The sequence below is a fragment of the Leptosomus discolor genome, chromosome 3 (genome assembly GCF_034619465.1).
Source record: "Leptosomus discolor isolate bLepDis1 chromosome 3, bLepDis1.hap2, whole genome shotgun sequence".
NCBI classification, from domain to species: domain Eukaryota; kingdom Metazoa; phylum Chordata; class Aves; order Leptosomiformes; family Leptosomidae; genus Leptosomus; species Leptosomus discolor.
Window position 1 is genome coordinate 10,006,317 of NC_141393.1, and position 19,550 is coordinate 10,025,866.

The 19,550-nt window shown below is 37.3% G+C and overlaps 1 protein-coding gene across 1 annotated transcript in view; it reads left to right on the forward strand.

The window, feature by feature from the left end:
- NUDT14 (nudix hydrolase 14) overlaps positions 1-19,550 on the forward strand; it is a 59,104-nt gene that overhangs the window by 20,971 nt on the left and 18,583 nt on the right. The window contains exon 2 of the mRNA XM_086463380.1: positions 6,978-7,021. Within this exon, the coding sequence (XP_086319506.1) occupies positions 6,978-7,021 (44 nt within the window). The remainder of the gene's footprint in view (positions 1-6,977; positions 7,022-19,550) is intronic.

Sequence of the window (19,550 nt, forward strand, 5' to 3'; positions counted from 1 at the left end):
CTAATAAAGTGAAAGTTTGGTGTTCTCTTGCCGTGCGGTTCTGGGCCACAAGTAGACACCTCAACAAGAGAATGTGTAGTGAATTTCCAGATAGAGGCATTGCTGTGCACATTGATACTAAACTGTGTTGGTAAAACTATAGAAGATTGGTTGAATGTGAAAATGAGCGCAATAGAAAAACAAGTTTTACACATATTTTTAGAGATATACGTACCTCATAGCTTTAAAAAAATTTTTTTGAGAACAGAAAAAAGCAAAATCTGTTTATTCCTCTAGGGCGTTTTACCCTTTTGTTACGTGTAAATCATTAAACAGGGACCACATGCTTGCTTGGCTTTGCTGACTCTGGTTTAAGACCGTTATTAGCTAATTAGTTCTCTTCTCTGTTTTTTGTTACCGATAGTGTTACTATTTTATTGCATGAAGAATAGTCACAATCCCTTTGCACTAAGGATATTAACTGCTTTTGTGTCTTAGGAGGGTGGAAACAGAGTAAATGGAGCAATGAGGACAGAGTTATTTTTATGTTATAGTTGCTTCAGCTTCTCAAATTGGATTTTTTTACAAACGTGGAACATTTACTTCTTGGATGACTGCTTTAAACCCAGTCCAACTGGTAGAGGCTGGGGGATCATGACTCTTGTTTGTCATTTTAACCCTCATAACTTGTGCCTGTAGCTTATCTATACCATAATGTATTTGTCGTTTTTTCTTAACTGCCTCTGTTTGTTTACACCAACTTTTGTCTAGGCTCTAACTGAATTGTAAGATCATTGAACAGGAACTGTTCCCACTACATATGTTTAGTGCCTATCACAATGGGTCGCCAAACGTCGTGTTGTCTCTCCCGTAATGTAAACAGTAAGAAGTTAATCATTGTCACGGACAGAATTTTTTTCTCTTTTAGTGGCATATGTGAAGTTAGTTTGCTTACTTTGGACACACGTCTCTGGCATTATAAGTGATCTACCTACATGGCCTGTTACCAGTCTCCTCTCAAATAATTTTTATACTAGGGTGGTTTTGGTGGGACTTTGCATTTCTTGGCCACTTTGGCTTTGTCTGTCTAAGCAAAAGTTTTCTGTGGATAAACATGGGCGATGACATAGGGCAGTGCCTTTAATTCAGCTGTGTTTTAAATTATTAAATACTTATATAAGGCAAATAAGGTAGGAGGTGCTTTAAGTAGATTTTGGTTAAAGATCATTTCTGCTTCAGTTACATGTTGTCTGTCCAGGGCTTGTTGCAAGATACCATTTAAATCTGTGCAAATCCAGTGTAAATTTTGATTTGTTGAATGTTCTGAACTCCCAACAGACTAGCTACAAGAAACTGTGACTGTAAACCTGTGTGTTGAGGATTTATTTTAGATACCCTTGTGTGATGTTGTGAAACAAATATTACATAGAGTTAAAGGAAGCATTTAAAGAGGTTTTGTGAGTTCTCTTGCACCTATTACACTAACGTGTTTTCAGTTTACTCTTCAGAATAAAACTTTTAATAAAATCCAAGAATTATAAACCTTTAATTACACATGGTTAAAACATACATGTAATACATTTTGCATGTAGGTGTTTACGAAGCTATCAGTTAATTGTTTTATACGTGAAACAAGCCAGCCAAACTTCTCTGTGCAGCTGCTGGACTTTAGTGCTGATTCCTTGAAAGGAGACAGATCAATACCCAGATAAGCCTTAGCCTTTCTCCTCAGGTAGGCAGCTGTGACATCGTGCTTCTATATTATGAGAAATAGTGAATAATTGTTTCACATTCACCACCTCCATGTGATTCATGATTTTACAGACTTCTGCTATGTCAGCCCTTAGAGTGGCGCTGTACGTAGCTTACCTTTAGCTGCATGGCGTGGCCTGCTGCTCCCCTATCCCATTCTTTTCCTCGTCTTGAAGCTCAGTAGCATTGGAAAGGTGCGGGTCTTCTTATTTATAACTGGGGCACCACAGCTGTAATTCACTTACGTTATTTATAAACAGAGCCCATTCTTTGGGAGGGTCCTTGAGGAAAGGCCCACATCTGTCTCTCTGAAATTGTGTTTAAGTACATACTCCCTCTATTTGAAAAAGCTGTGAGTGAAAAGATGTGAAAATTTTTGTGAGTCGTGGCAGGGCTGTACACAACAGTAGACACCACAGCCAAACTGAGTGAGGTTTGGGTTGGGATTTTTTTTGAAGGCCCAGGGTGGTATCAGTGTAACACTGTGCTGAGTATTGGTATGTGTGGAGACATATTTACCTGATGTATGAGCTGGTTGAAGAGCTTCTCAGGTGGTAGACTGTGTATGGGTGCTGCCCTCAGGGAGAAGAGGGAGGAAGGCGTTTAAGGTGTCCGGAATGAAGAGTAGAGGGAAACTCCCAGGTGACTTGTTTCAGAACATGTCCAGGGTCTGTCGCGTGTGGAGCACACCCAATATCACCGTAAAATCAGTGCCAGTGAATGTTTCTTCTACATCGCTAGCATATTTATCTTATTTATTGGCTAGCCTGGGCTAAGTCTTAGGCAAGTTTCTCTAGTAAGCAAAAGTTATCCTTTGCGTATGTATCCTGACAGCAATTTCACCATGTTGTTCAGACATTATATTGCCTGAGGTAGTGGAGGAAAGCAGAGGACAGTGATACCCCTGGTGCAGTGATTCTTAAGGCATTTTAGCCAGAGACAGAGAGAGAGTAGGTAGGAAAAAGAATGGTATTTTGATTATAGGCTGCAGACAAGTTCAACTTACCAATAACAGACGGTGTGAACAGGCTCCTGCCTGTAATTATGGCAATGAGCAGGTGAAGGAAGAGTCGTAGGAACATGATTTCAAGGATGGATGCAGGACAGAGAATGTGGAGATCAAGTATGGGTGGCATCGTAAACAGCTCTCTGCTGATAGGAGTCACATCTGCTGAACTTGCATCCACTGTCAACACTTGTCTAGCAGAGAGCTTTGAAGTGCATGGTTGTCCTGGAATCACTTGCACCAAAAGGGTTTGCGTTCTCCCTGTGCAGACTGTCAAGCTGGTAGCATCCTGTTGTAATTCTGACTAAATTGTCAATGTCATTGTCAAGTTAGTCTTATAGATAAGATGAGCAGGACTCGTGAGACACTATTGCACATTCAAATAGTACAGAAATGGCTATTTGTGCTTGCTTTTTGGGGTTGGGGGAGGACTGTGTTTAATTTGGATGCCTTTTTGAGGGATTGTCTTTTACACCCTCCAGCTGCCTTTTGTCAAAGGCTTGGGAGAGTATTCTGGGGAAGCACTGCTGTATGCTTCATCTGTTCTTAAATTTTCCTTTCGCTGTTAGAGACAGGGTACTAGGCAAAGTGGACATCTCATCCGACCTGATACAGCTTTCGTATGCAATTTGTGCTTATGTAAGTAATCTGTCTTCTGTGTAATATGAAACGAAATTGTCTCACATGCTGCCTCTCCTGGAATATAGCTTTATTAATTTACTGTATGCACTAATTCAGCATTGCAACATTACAGAACCTGATCACTGAGCACAGAATGAGAACGTGGTCACTTTGTGATTAAAGATTTACCAAATCAAATGTATTATACAAGTTTGTTGATGTATCAGAACCACTATTCTGAACAGATAAAAACTAATACAAAATACTTTTGACATACTTGTCTTTATAAAACATCACAGGACACATTTTCTATTTGAAGAATAATTTTTTAAATCTTTCACAAATGTAATAAAATACTCCTTTCTCCTTCCCATTGTCAGTGTTTAGATCTCCCAGTGATCAATTATACTCATTTCTCTCACTTCATTGGGAGATATTTTGATTGTTCCTTATTAGATGTTGGAGAATGGACTATTTTATAATAATGCAAAAATATGTGTTTATTAAAATGAATAGTGTTAAGGATTTGAGAGAGCTTTTGTGTTTCACAAAGATACTTTTCTTTTTTTGGGAGTGACGTTGACCAGTGATACCTTTAATTCTTTCCAACTATCTGTAACTGTGGTCATAGGAGAGCATTGTCAAAGGCCATGATATATGGAGTGGAACAGTTCAACAAGTAATCATGGCAACTTGGTGTTTGAAACCATGAATCTTGATCAGTTTCAGTAAATAATATTTTTGTGTTAAAGATAAGGTAAAGATATTACATACAGCTTGATATAGTTGGTTAGAAACTGGTCAGAACTAATGTTCTGTAAAGTATGTAAAGCTGCATAAAAGCCATTGGTAACTGTTTACAAGCTATTAATAATTAGCAACCTTCATACTAGTCTGTTAAGAAAGAACCACGCATTAGGTACAATAGAAACTGAACTCCATACGGTTGGGTTCAAATTACATTTGACTTGGACAATAGGGCATGAATGGGGCTCATTTGAGTTTCTGCCACTGTAAACAATGAGATGTTGGAATGTTTCATTTGTTTATTGATTTATTTATTTGGACAGGTGCAGATTGATCATATGAAATAATATTTTATTCAAATATAAGCAGAAAATAGCTTAACAAACGTTGTCCAGTCAGAGTGTTATGATCATAACCAACATCTTGAATGGACAGACTCAAATTAATTTAGCCTGTGCTGGTGTTGAATGTGGGTCTTAACCTAATCGAATCATGTTCTAGAGAAAGTGATTTATGCACTGTCCAGCCACCTAGAAAACAGAAAATACAGATTTTGTTTTCTGAATAATCTCTTTTTAGTTCCTTCTTTACTTTCTGTTAAAAATTCTGTGCATGTCTGTGGGGTATATTCTGTTAATGCTAATGGAGCTCATCCTTGAGAAGAGGTCATTCAAATCTGATGGATCCCATCTGGATGAGGATGATTCTCTAGGGTGTAATTTTCCTCAGCTATTTGAAACCCTTACATAAGTGCTCCAAAGCAATCAGGTTCTATAATTTGCAAAATGATGGTAAGAGGAAAGAGCCAGGAAGACTGTTGCTGGCATCATACGTTAGGCAGTAGTATCACAGGTCTAATAGCCTAAATTAATGCAAGGGGAGCCTCGATTCAGGCTGTTTTGTCTTCTCCATCAACTGGACACCCGCATTTCTCCCAAGTGGACACTGCAAAGGGAGAATGGATGATGCTAGCACATCTTGCCATTTGGGATAGGGGAAGGTTGAAACTGGAGAAATAATACGAAGGTACCTGCAGAAGACATTATCCTTGGTCCACAGTTTCCCAGCTCACTCATGTCAAATGGAAAATTGCACAGAAGTCTGCAAATGAGAGAAAATCTCACAAATACATGTCTTACAGGTAGAAATAAACCTACAAAAGGATTGAGCGAATCTTACACAATTAATACCTTAAATTATCTTACCAGACAGTACCCTATGCCATTAATTTCAAGTGTTGCAACTAATGTGTAGTATCATAGTGCTTTCAAAGTCGTTCCTTTATCTCTCACCAGGTGGAACGGATTGGATATACACACAGCTTGATAAATAGCAGTTTTAATATTTCAGTTCACACGGAGAATTTGCTGTCTTTATTTTCTTTCAACATTATATCACATTTGCATAGCGACAGGGCTTCTCTTCTAATGCACACGTTTGATTCCTGTCAATGCTAGCAGAAGGTATGCACAGACACCAAGGGAAGAGTAGACTAGAGTTTCTCTTGAGGTGAACAACTGTTTATAATTAGAGTTGTGGGAATGAAGAAAAACCCAGCTAGCAAGCAAGCAGTCACTCTTCCAAAAAGCTTGGTAAACTCATAAAGCTCAAGAGCTTAATCTCTGAACCAGAGTGCTTGTTATCTAACCCCACCAGCTGTTGTGTACTTGGTAGCCATGACATCTGTAATAGAGCTGAAGGGCCCGTCTATATTGGTTGGCACCTTTACCCACCAACTGAACTTGATTCTTCTTTCATTGCTTACATTTACCTGCTTTACATCATTAACCAGTTGCTCAGGGTTTGATCATCCATGTAACCATACTTTGTAATAGAGAGCTTGTGCTGCTTTTCACATTAAGTATATTTTAGGTATGTGGATTTTCAGCAGGTCTAGTTTTTGCCTTGCTAATAACAGAAAGGTATCAACCAAAAGAATTTCCTCTGGTTGCATACTGATTCCTTATATAGAGTTAAAACTGACCAAGGAGTGAAATGTCTTGAGTTGTGTTTCATCTGAAAAATACCATCACACTTCTATAAGCTGGGTAAAGAGTTATATACATGTTTCTGTTAACTGGTGTGTATGAATTAGTATAGGTGATTACAGTAGATAGGATATAAATGTAAGGAGGTGTGTACATGTTCATTGTAACTGTGGAAGAATGCTTGTTTTCGGGGATCAGTTTCAGCTGTACTGTAGTGGATGTCATTCTTTTTAAGATAGCAGAGGACAGAAATTGGCCCAACTTGAGAAAATAATCCATTTTATGTCTCCCAGTTTTTGAGTGAGTGCTGTGACTTCAAGCCTACTGTTAGACGGTATCCTCACCACCACAAGCAGTGCAGAGTAACAGCTGTTGGGTAGAATGGAGTGTGATCTCTTCATATTAGGCATGTCATGGACAAAACTACTATTTGGGGCCTTGTAAGGGGTTAGAGGGAAAGATGTCTTCTTCCTGGATGCCAAATGAGTTTTGTTAGTGCTGTGCTGTATTCTAAGATGAGACCATTTCTGGACATGGAAGAACACAGATCTTTGGGTTATTGTACTGGTTAAAACTTAGCTGTTTATAGCTTCCTAATATCTGAATGATTAGATTTGGCATCTGAAGTTCATACTGTGGCCAAAATTGGGCCCGAAGACTACCATAGTCTCGTTAGCTGTCAGCATAGTATTTGACCTGTCCTAAGACAGTTCTCAGCATCTATAATCCTTACTGTCAAAATCCAGAATAATGGTCTCATAAACAAAATCAACTATACCAAGTTTTCAAAGAAATGCCTGTTAAATTTTGTTAAATTTCATTATAGTAATTTTTCACTTGGAATTAATTTTACTGATGGATTTATTTATTTTTTTCCCCCCCAGAATGGCACAAAGAAGTTCTGGGATTTTATGAGGACACATGACAGGTAACAGATGGAATCACATTATCTCCTTTTGTCTTTATGTTGTGTTTCATACTGTATTCTCTTCCATTGGTGAAATTTTGTTGATGTGGAGTCACTTCTTTTCCCTCCTGTTTCCTTTTCATTTCTCACTTCTTGTGTAATACTTGCAAATAGTTGTCTACTATTTTAGCCAGAATTATCAGAAATTTTAACATCTCACAGTTTGTGGTGTTTTCAGTAAGTCTTCTCTGTGCTTGACTTTTCTAATATCAGAGTTTTGGAACACGATGTACATTTTAATGATTACATAGAAGGTGGAACTGAGAGTTTGGATTGTATGAAATTTTCTTTTTTGAGTGTGAATATATCACCTGAAAGAAGGACTCTGCCCCCTACATACTTAACCCTGCTGTTATTTGTGCCATTAAATGGTCTAGTCCCAAGTATGTGACCATGCTCTCTAACCTGTGAATATACAATCCCAGGTATTGCCCTAATATAAAAGCTATCTAAAGTTATGCTCATACTGTTTGATTTTTTTCACTGGCAATTACTTGGAATAAGGTAGAGATTCTGTTTTATGTTTGAGTAAATCCTACTGTTATGCTAACTTTTTTATTTTAATCTTCTCCATCACCGCTATATAAGGATGTTTCAGGTAAAGCCTAATTCAGGTAACTTTACAAATGCCTGGAAACTTTCGAGGCCTCCATTCTGTACACCAAAACCCTCTCCTAAGCACAGGGGAAGAAATGGATGGCCAGCAACTTTGGTTTGTCTTTCCAATTGTATTTCTCCTGTCAGGGAAGAAAAGAAGTTAACTGCTGACTTCAAAGATCAGTTAATGCAAAATTATAACAAATAGGGTATATATGAAACAGACCCATTCTCAGAGTTATTAAATACTAAAATATTCATATGTCTTTTTTTAAAGTATAAATATTTAATCTAGTCACTGAAAATTCAGGTACTAGAAGATACATATAAAAAGCAAAGGTAACAACCTTTCCCTAGAAAAAGCTTTTCTAAATCTGTTAAATGTAAATAACATAGCAAAACACTAATAGCAAAAGAAATTGTGAGTTATAACCAGAACCACGTTGAGAGATGTATTCTTCATGTGAGTGAAATAAGTGGGTAAAATCAATTGCATTTTTGGAAATTCTTCTCTGTTGGATCCTTCTAAATCCTTACAGTAAGTCTTTTTGTGTGTAGGTAGGTGCAATGGACATAAAGTGATAGCAACACTTTTTATCAGTATAAAGATATTGAAGGTAAAAGTTCCAGGAAGACTGGGGAAATATTAGCTATGTTTAAAAAAGCCTGTACTGCTTGAGAGTGAGGACAGAAAAGAGAGTGACATTTCGATATTGAACTTCACACTTGCTTCCAGTATTTGCCTGGAAGACAGTTCTGTCTTTGCACTTTGTCTATCCATATGGGCATGTGCCTGAATTTATGATAGCAGATACAAAGGCTGAAATGATAATTGATTGCTGGAAATTTAATATATGCCCAGTACTTTCAAGAAAATGAATCCAGCCTCATGTCACAGTGCTGAGAACATGACTTCCAAATGAATAATTTGTATTACTATTTTTATTTAAACTTTAGTTCATTGCTCTGTGGTAATATGTGAATATATGCAACTGAGTGGGGTAAATATTAAAGGCTCAGTTTTCCATGAACTTCTTGGGAACAGTATTTCTGAAGGACTTTTGTGGACATTTTTAAAATAGTTGAGAACGTAACTGTATAAAAAGGCTACGGCCACATGTCATGCCAGTCATCTCTGGTCACATAACATTTGTTAGCTTCAGATGTACAACAGCTGCCATCCTAACTTATTAGTGACTACTGTTGAACTGTAGAATGTCTAACTCTCTTTCACAAGTAAATTCAATGCAACTTCTGACACCAAAGGTCATAATATGAACTTTCTGTATAGGAAAACCGTGGTTTTACGTAAATATTGTTTGCGAATATGAAACCAATTATTATCAGATATATTAGTCAGGTTCAAAATTCCTTATAGTGCATTAAAGTCCTACATTTTACTGTATTTTAATAGGATAGCTGTGATGCTAGTTATATGGAAAAGTCACATTGTCCAGTTGCAGTTTATAGAGGCCGTCATACTTCGAGGGCTCTTAGAGGTTCATTTCTCTTAATGAAGGATAAAATTTTGAAGAGGAGGAAGGGTTTCTGGGGCGTATGGCCTGTTAGTCAGGATTTCCTAGTGTGTATGGCTTCTTCAGGAAGATTGTAGGTCTTTTCCAAAATTGAGAGCCCTTTTCTATAATACTTTTTCAAAAGTATTCAAAACTTACTTTACTTCCGAAAATGCTGTAACACAGTTAAATGCTCCAAGTTTTTTTAATAAGGCTTTTTACCTAAATTGAACATACACATGGGAATGTCAGATCTGTAAAGTACACATATGTATCTATTATATATTTACATATGATTGATAAGTATAATGAATTTAATGATGCTGAATAAAAAAAATTAATGTGCTAATCATATGAAACCAAACATTAAGCCTAAGTCATGACTTCATCTGTCATCCTCTTTCAGCAGCACAAGTAAACATGTGATTAAGTCTGACTTCCTTGCTGTATGACAATGAACCGAGAGCTTGTATGCTGGGTTCTTTTGGGACTGCAGTGTTCTTTCTCATTTCAAATGAGGTCAACATAAGCCAATATTCAGTAGATTTGTGTCAGAATATAGACTTAATACAGGAAAATATTTAGGAAGAGAGATGAAGTTATTTTTGTATAAATTTATCCTTTCCAACCGTTCAGATGAACAGCTGATTAAATTATATAAAGACAAAAACACGAAGACTGCAGTAGTCATTTCATTTGCCTTAAGTGTGAGTCACCTTTTAAAATCTCACTATATATTGCAAGATTGTTTAACCATATGCAAGCTGAAATAGGAGAATTTTGATTAGATAGTACTTTTTTTCCCCTTTTCTTTCTTCTTAGTATTTGCAGATCTGGGCTTGAGTCTACACTGTGGGTCCTGAGTTTCTTAAGATCAAGAGCATTCAGAACTAGAGTATCAGTCCTGGAGTCACCTCTGCTTTACATAGTTTGTAATTTATGCTGAACAAGTAATTGCTTACTCTCAATCCCTCCATGTCACTTAAAAAAGTTTTGTGCAAAATTATTACTGGTCACACAATAAACTGTTACCAAGGCAAACCTCCAAAACCTGTGTTGTTGAAAATCAACTGAGTGTCAGTATAGACGAAAGAAGCAGCATTTCTTACCATATTTAGGTTTAAATAGTAACACAAAGACATACTCAGGACACAAAGACATACCCAGGGAGAGTAGGTAAGTCCTGGAACACTTTCCCCAGAGAGGCTGAGGACCTCCATCCTTGGAGAAATTCAAACCTTGACTCGACAAGGTTCTTGAGAAATTAGACCTAACTTAGAAGTTAGCCTGATTTTGAGCAGGAGGTTGCATCAGATGATCTTTAAAAGTCTCTTACAACTTGAAGGTTTCTGTGATTTTATAAGTAGATTAAATACTTAATTAATGTTACAATTCTCCTCTGACAACTGTCAAATATTGTAAACTTGTCAAGAAATCTGTCAATTTATAAGCCATTTTTCTACTGGAAAATAATGTGTTTACTATTGTTCTTGTCCCGCGGAGTTACATTTAAGTTAATCTTTCTTTGAAACATGCAGATGAACATCATCAGAGCTCATTGCGAGGTTTTATTATGGCATTAGAAACAATAGTGAAGATTGCTAAAAATGAAAACCAAAAATCCTTGATTACCTCTTTTTTTTATGTAACAAGGGTATTGAGGTGGTGCTTGTAAGTGTTACATAATTCTGGCCTGTTGTGTCAGGCAGTGACACAGCAAAAGATGCTTTCTGCAGTTATTTTATACACTGTTTGCTTTTCTAATTCAGTTTACTTTTCCTCTGAATACTCAGCTGATGTATTTGCTCATTATTAAACATATCCGTATGAAAATCAAGCAGAGTGCAAGTGATGAAAATTGAAATGCAAGGTATATTTCAAAATGCTTCTTAGACTTGGGTCTATTGGAACTAGTTAGCAATTTGTGGTGGTATGATTTCCAGGGGGAGGAGTTGTTAATTTTTTTTAAGGTCACTGATTTTAAAAATAAAAATCTTGATCAGGAGGACATTTTACTTCTGCAAATTTATGGTGATTTTCTGCCAGAAATAGAAATATACCAAATATTAAAAAATAATCATCGATGCCTGTAATAAAAAAATTATTCTCTAAAACCAGAGTCACATTCTGGTTATATTCTCCCTCATCCTAATTTTGCTATATTTATTACAGTAAGATCCTGAAATGTAATACTTAAGTTTTACATTCACCTACTTTATAAAGCAATAGACCAAGTTCATTTCAGGTTTCAGCGACTGTCCTTAAACAGATTCAAGGCTTTTAAAAGACATAATTTGGGAACAGATGAAGGTCAGTGTACAGTCATGTGTTCGCTTTTCTGCTTTGAGTAACAACGTTTGAGAACAGGAACATAACCGACCTTTTGCTAGTTGACAAGTAAAAAGACAGCTTTCCAATGGCATTGTGAATGGATATAGAGCAAAATTATGGCTACTTATCTGTTTAAAAGTATGAAAAAAATCACTGTAAGGTACACTACATTTAAAAGAAAACAAATTTGAGGAGACTGAATTGCATATAAGATTGTTATGTGAGTTCCTTTCAACCCTGAAAATGTCATGTGACAAGGAAAAGGCATTTGGACTAAAAAACTTACAACTCAGCATGTGCATTGTACCCTTTTTATGCTGTGTTTTTACCTACAAAACATGTCACAGTGGCTCAGTAATAGTTCCTACATTAGAAATTCTCAGTGGAAAAAACTTATAAGTCTTTTCTTATCTCTTTAAAAAGAGGACGAAATAATATTCCTGCCGTATAACATTGGCTTATTTTGAGTAGAGATTAATTTATTTCACATTTAAAACAAATTAATTCCTAATTTAATTTAATTATTTGCTCAGAAAAGAGGTTTTATACTTTATCTATTACAAAGACAACTGAAAAGTCTAGTTTTCCATTAGGAGGGATTTTGCAGGGTGAAGGAAACCAAGGCAACCTGCACCGTGGCGTGTCGTCTCCTGCAGGTACCAGCGCTGGGGGCAAACAGAAAGAGGTTCTCGAGCCAAGTTGAAAATGAACATTGGTTGGAACGGGAAGGTGAATATACTCAACCAGCCACTCTGTGCTCTGAAGTTACCTGTCTGAGTGCTGGCTTCTGTGCGCCACTGAGGTCGGGGAGTGCAGCTGCACAGAGGTAGTGAGGAACGCCTGCTGCATCCGCAGCCCTGGCCACAAGAGCCACCAGGTGATGGGTTGCGAGTGGCCTGGAGGAGCCAGGGTTGCTATACTGGCTCAGTGGCTGTAACAGGCAGCTATGGAGACAGGGTGGAAGTCATGTGCCCCGACCACATTATAGGAGTGGATTAAATTCCTTCTCCTATTTCATATGCCGGATCATTTGGGCTTTATGGAAACTTAATCCTGTATGTATTTTTCTGGTTTATGTCCTAGTGTATTATAAGATGCCATGAAATTTAACTCAGATGCTTCCTTTGTGCAAGAATTATCACAGTAGCTTTAAGACGGGTAAAACAGAGCTTTTTAACATCTTTATAGGTAAAAAAAAAAAAAATCTTTCTTGGGTGGCATGTGCCTTTTCTGTGCAATGATGTGCTGTTGTGCTTTAAACCTTGTCTGTCTTTGTAATGTCTCCTCCAGGGTGTCAATGGTGTGGAATTTTCTTGATTATCTTCAAAGATAGTGCAGAAGATAATGTACTGTTTAAAATAAACTGGATGTAGTTCAACAAACAATAAAAATGATGAAAAGTTTAGGGAAATAATAGCTGACAGAAGGTAATGGTGGCTGGACATGTTCATGCAGAGGATAGCACCAATGAAGAGAAAAATTGCTACTTATCACAAAAATGTCAAGTAATGTTATAAAGCAGGCCAGGATCATTTAATTTCATCAGTAATCAATGACAGAATAAGAAATGCTGTCTCATGAAGAAAATATTTTTTAAATTAAACACTAAGAAACCTTTTTCACCAATAGGCAATAAGACAATCTAGGAATGTATGTTTTGTGACCACTGTCATTGAAAATACTCAGGTCTAGACTTGATATCTGTCTATCAAGGATGCTATCAGGATAATGACATTTTTCCTGCTATTAGAAGGAAAAAACGTGGTAGCCTATTAGTTTCCTTCAACTCAAGTAATTACACGATTTGTTTGCGTATGATATTTGCAAATAAAATGTGCTTAATGCTTGTGTGTTTTGTTTTTCCTTTTTGGATTTTTTTAAAGTGAAGACTTGACAGATCCTCTGCTTATGTGCCAGGAATTCTGCAGGCATATTTACTGTCTTTTAAGATGTCTTATTATGTTTTTACCTTAGGATCCGATCTAAACAAAATCATAGCAATGAGGCAAAAATATATTTATTTGATGCTGAAAAGTTATCAGAGAAAACCACAAAATCCAAAGCCAAATTTCCAGATTCTTATTTCACTTTTTTAAGTATGTGATATAAAAGCACCATATAGCATATACATTCTTCACTGCTGTGTCACTGAAATAGGGTAAAGTGGCAATAAAACCTTTATTGAGGGCATTGCTTTATTTGGAAATTAAATGTTTGTTTCGTTTTAAGAACAGAATCCATAAAAATTCTTAAAAGTAAGGAGACACACCAGAGTTTTTGGATGATTAGTCATAAATTTCTAAATACAGGTTTCTGATATCTGGATTAGGGGCATCTTGTTTTTACAACTTCAGGGATTTCATTTTTTTAGTGTTTGCAATAATAGGCAAAAGAAGTGCCTGTGTTTATTCTCTTATAGTAACTGAAATCAAGAGTCTTCCCTCTGCTTCCAGGTGGTTTTGAAATAAATCTGTTCTGTCTGAAGAATGCCATGGTCTAGAGACAGTTGCATGGTCATGGCCTGCATTTGAGATTGGTAAAAATGATCTTAAAAAAGCTAGGAAATGTTCTATAGTCGGTGTGCTTGTATTTTTATTGTATTTATCTGAAAATATCTTTTGGAAAAGAGGAAATTATTGAAACTGTTATTCTAGAAATGGGAAAATTAGATAAAATATGAACAACTGCCAGTTTCTAGTCTATGTTTCTCAAGTAGTGAGACTATACGTTTATGCCTGGCAAAAGGTTATGTTATTCACTTCATATTTGGTTTTTGGTAGGTAAGAAACAGAATTGCTGGTTTACCTGTTTCTGTAGCTAGGGCAGAACACTTTATTTTGTGAGCTGCCCTTGAAACCTGATATTATTTTAAAACCTTGATTTTTACCATTTCAGAATGGAGTTGTACTTATGCCTTTTAGATGGTTTATTTATTGGTCTTATTATGTGATAGCATTTATAAATGGCAGTTTCACAAATAATTAGGAATTGGAACAAAAGCCCATCAGGCTCTGACATCTGTTGCACATAATGCCCACAAAGCTTTTTTTAATCAAATAAGTTAGCATAAAACCTGAATTTATTTATTAAAATATTTTGTTGAAAGAATCCCATTGAGATGCAGTGTGTCATTTCCAAGGGTATCCTGGGATACGAGCCAAGATATGACACTTAAAGAATGTTATTGAGAGCAACGTGCTTTGATGTCTCATTTAGTTTGCAGTTGGACTTACTTTCTATTTTTTTCTTTGTTATATGAAAACAGGGTGCTGGGAGGATTGTTTATTCCAGAGAAGTTGTCCTGCGTCATATTCTCTGGTTGGATACAAATTACTACTTTATAAGTAGATAGAGATTATGTTTTAAAAGTGCACGTATATGGGTTTGTTAGCACTTCTTAATTCATTCTTCCACCAGTCTGATGATTAACCAAACATATGCTTCCTGCTTTATGGTGTCATGAACAACTTCCTGCTGCAGTTCAGTTTACTGAAACCAATCTTCCTTTTGATTTTTTCCAAAGTAATGTTTATTTTCTTAAGCATACTTGTCTCACCACTTTATTCTGGTTTTACTTAATATTAAATATTTACATTGTATTGGAGAAAGCGTTCAATTTTCATCAGAATACAGAAGTCTTCTAGACATCTCTAATTATCTTTTGCCAAATCCACTTTATCTGTGATTAGTATGAAAGGCTGAATGTTTTTGTCCGGAGCTTATAGCTTTGCTTTTGTAATAGGCTGCATTTTAAGCAGCCAATTGGATTGGTGTTGGCCTTTGAAAAATGTAAAATGCTTTGAAGGAAGACTTAAATGAATGAGTAAAGATTGTGCAAGCACACACTTTTAATCTCAGGACTATCTGCATTATAGTTAAAGCTCTGGGATACTAAAGGAATTGCACTGGAGAATAATCAAAGGGTACTGCTTTATTACATGCCTGTTCTGAAAACGAAGAGCCTGTTTTCTCTGGCTTAAGGTACTAGGTGCTGCTCTGATAGAAGGAAGAAGACAGCCCTTTAGATACCATATTAGAAGTTTTCAGGGACGTGTCCAGCTGTGAAATGGATGGTTAATTTGAATAGAGAAGTGACACAGGGGCTACATGCAATTCTTTCTTGTGGTCACCAAAAATAATTCTGAAATAAGATAAAGTAGGCTCTCCTGAAGGATGAACACTCCCAAAGAATTACTTTTGATCATTAGCTCTCAAACAAGTTTAGGGTTTTTTGATTATCACTTTAAAATTGAAAGTGCAATCATTTCTGATTTGAACAAGGAAAGGTAACATGCTTTAATCCTGATCTGAGGTGTTTCTCAAACGTAATATTTTAAGAAATCGAGATGGAATTATAGTCTTGACCTGGAAAATAATATGAAAGATCAATTTGTCAAGAAGACTTCAAGAAGAAAAACAATTTATATTTTAAAGCTAAAATAATTATAGGACTTCTAAATTATTATTTTATTGTCTTACTAATTTCCCTTCTAGTATGATTCATAAGTCTTAACATCTTCTCCTTTATGAGCCATTTAGGCAGAAATATTACATGTATGTTTTATATTCCCATGCTCTCCAGCTGAGATAAATACATCTCTAAATACTTCTCTGGTTGCACACTACATTCAATTATTTTCTTCTGATTGTATTGGAGGGATTTTTAATACCAAATATCTGTTGAGAGTCAAGGGGACTGATTAAATCAATTCCTTGCTTTTATTCCTGCATTTTTGTGTTTCTTTTTTGGAATTTGCCGTTCTTTTTCATTGTCTTCTTTGAGAATGGTAACTGAATTACTGCAGGCTCTGATAGTGGTGTGAGGATTTTGGTGTTTTGGTTTGGTTTGTTTGTTTCACTTTTTAAAAATCAAATAACATTACTTCCTAAAGTCACCACTGTGGAGCTGAGATTATTGTTTGTAAGCAGCACAAACAATATTTCAGACTTTCAACAAATTTTGAGATAATTTTTAGCCTTTAAAAGTAGGTGGAAGTGGCTGAGGTTAATAGCTGGGAACACTGGCCTTCAACGTTAACATCAGTCTTCTTTTCACTGTATCTTCCATTATTCAATTCTGATCACAATTTGGGGGTGACACACACATACCCATGCTAGACACAAGGAGATCCTGAGTCACTCTTACAACGATTAAAGAAAAGTCAGTTTCTTTGCCCGTATTACCGCATCAATTACTTAGCATACTATAGTATTAGTACAAGATTATCATTAAAAATCCTCATCTGCAGCCTTGAGAGTCTTATTTCATTCACAGAAACACAAGAGAATCTTGTCCTTTTTTTTGCTATTACTATACTGTGAATTTTTTTTAAAATTATTTTTTAGTTTGCAGATTCATATTTGTAAAGTATGCGTTAAGGTCACATCTAAGAATAATGAAAAGCTGAATCAATCTTTATTTACTAAATGATTTTAAAAGTTTGTCTCACAAAAAGCAATTAGTAAGTGTTAGCAGTTGCTTGTGGATTAACTGTATGCGAGGTCAGCAACTGACATTCATCCAGAGAGATTACCAAACCGATGACTACAAGGTGAAATTACATTCCTACCTAAAAAACAACAACAAAAAGCAAAAAAAAACACCTGACACCCCCCCCCCCCCCCAAATCTCAAAACCCCCTAACCCCCACCCCCCAAAACCTTCAATCAAGTGTTTGAACTGTAGACATACATGTTCTTGTAGCTTTGGCAAAGTTCATTTGCTGATCTTAATTGCTAGGATATATTTCAAAAGAATTAACTTTCCATCCCTCCGTATGTGAGTGCACATTTTAACAGGATGTCAGTTTTCATCTGTCCCTACCTCGTAACTGCTGTGGTCAAATACTGCGTTTTTTACATTACTCCCAGAAACATCACCTTCCTTTCTCAGGTTTGACTGTGTGAAGTTGTAGCAGTAATTCTATATAAATGTGTGCTGTGCTGGAATGTCATAAAGCATCGGTTACTGTGACTTCAATAAATGCAGAGCTGTACTATATTGGGGAAGGGAAAAATTTGGAAATGGTTTTCTAGGCCAATGGCACACAATGCAGTAATATTCTAAACTCTCTTATAAGAGGTGTTTTCAACCGTAAAGGTTATATTAAGGTGGGTATCTTCTCTTTCAATCAGAGTCTTAAAGGTGCAGGAGGAATTAAGATTCTGGACTCCTGGATTGCAGATGTCCATGGGTCAGTTGTATGTAATTTCTACACATTGACTTAGACATTTTAGAGAAGCCAAATATCCATTAGAGAATGTTAATACTTGCCTATTTCAGTCAGGGTTTTCTTTGAAGTTTAAAGGGTTAAATGCTAGGTGAGATCCATGACTGAATAGTGGGAATCCCTTTAAGAAAACATTGTGTTGGATAGTAAGACCAGGCGCACTTTAGCTGCAAACTTGAGTACGATAAAAGCTCGAGTACAGGTTAGGTGGTCTTTGTAGATCTTGCTGACATTTTAGGTACATATCTTTCTTAAAATATTTTAAGGCCACCTTAATTGTTCCTGTATTTATAGAAAGAACAGTATCCTACATTATTGTACAGTAACCTGTTTACATGTGCTTTCTTTGGGAAAAAGTCTCTTGTATTTACAGTAGTGATTCGTTGTATGTATAAAGTGAGCAGGAACTACTGTAGGGGGAAGATGAAGAAGGGTTAGACTGAAGGCTGAGCAGGCCTATGGTCTTCACCAGCTGTGGAAGACACTGTATAAACCTGTGTCATCCCTTAATATCCTGGCTTTCTGTTCGGTCGTAGTCCCTAAAGCAGCCACCAACAGATGCAGTGCAGAGTAGCCAAGTCTCCTTCATTGGTCCAAGGTGATCTGTGTCTTACAGAAACAAATTACAGCTCCAGAAAGACACATAGACACATAGACAATGACACATTTTTAAAGAGTTTTCTTCTCCGCCACCTCTTGCCTACAGATCTGTAGTGGCGGGTACTGAACGTGATACCCATGTGCCACGGTTGTGCTGTGTGCTCATTGAGTCCCAGGTGCAGGTCCGTGGCTCGGTGGCACTGCGTTTGCATTAACGACCTCTCCTTTTACGTCAGCAATTTCCCTGAGTGTCAGCTGCATTAGGAACAGCCAGCAAAGATGTACAATTGTGGAATATGGTAAAAAGTAAGAATCACAGAATCACAGAATGGTAGGGGTTGGAAGGGACGTCTGGAGATCATCTAGCCCAACCCGCCTGCTAAAGCAGGACCACCCAGAGCAGGTTACACAGGATCGCGTCCAGGTGGGTTTTGAATATCTCCAGGGAAGGAGACTCCACAACCTCCCTGGGCAGCCTGTTCCAGTACTCGGTCACCCTTAATGTAAAGAAGTTTTTCCTCATGTTGAGGCGGAACTTCCTGTGCTCCAGTTTGTGCCCTTTGCCCCTTGTCCTGTCACTGGGCACCACTGAAAGGAGCCTGGCCCCATCCTCTTGACACATGCCCATTAGGTATTTATAAGTGTTGATAAGGTCCCCTCTCAGTCTTCTCCAGGCTAAAGAGCCCCAGGTCTCTTAGCCTTTCCTCAGAGAGGTGCTCCAGTAGTTCAGCCCTCTGCTGGACTCTCTCCAGTAGTTCCCTATCCCTCTTGAACTGGGGGGCCCAGAACTGGACACAGTACTCCAGATGTGACCTCAACAGGGCAGAGTAGAGGGGGAGGAGAACCTCCCTCGACCTGCTGGCCACACTCTTCTTAATGCACCCCAGGATACCATTGGCATTCTTGGCCACAAGGGCCCATTGCTGCCTCATGGTCCACTTTCTGTCCACCAGAACTCCCAGATCCTTCCCCGCAGTGCTGCTCTCCAGCAGGTCGACCTCCAGCCTGTACTGGTGCATGGGGTTGTTCCTCCCCAAGTGCAGGACCCTACACTTGCCCTTATTGAACCTCATTAAGTTCCTCTCTGCCCAGCTCTCCAGCCTGTCCAGGTCAATAATCTGCCACCCAAAATGAAAAGGTTGGCAGGACTAAACTGAGACAGTGTTTCATTTGGGCAGATGTGTTATAGGTTGTTTTTAAGGTCTGGAGGCAAGTTTT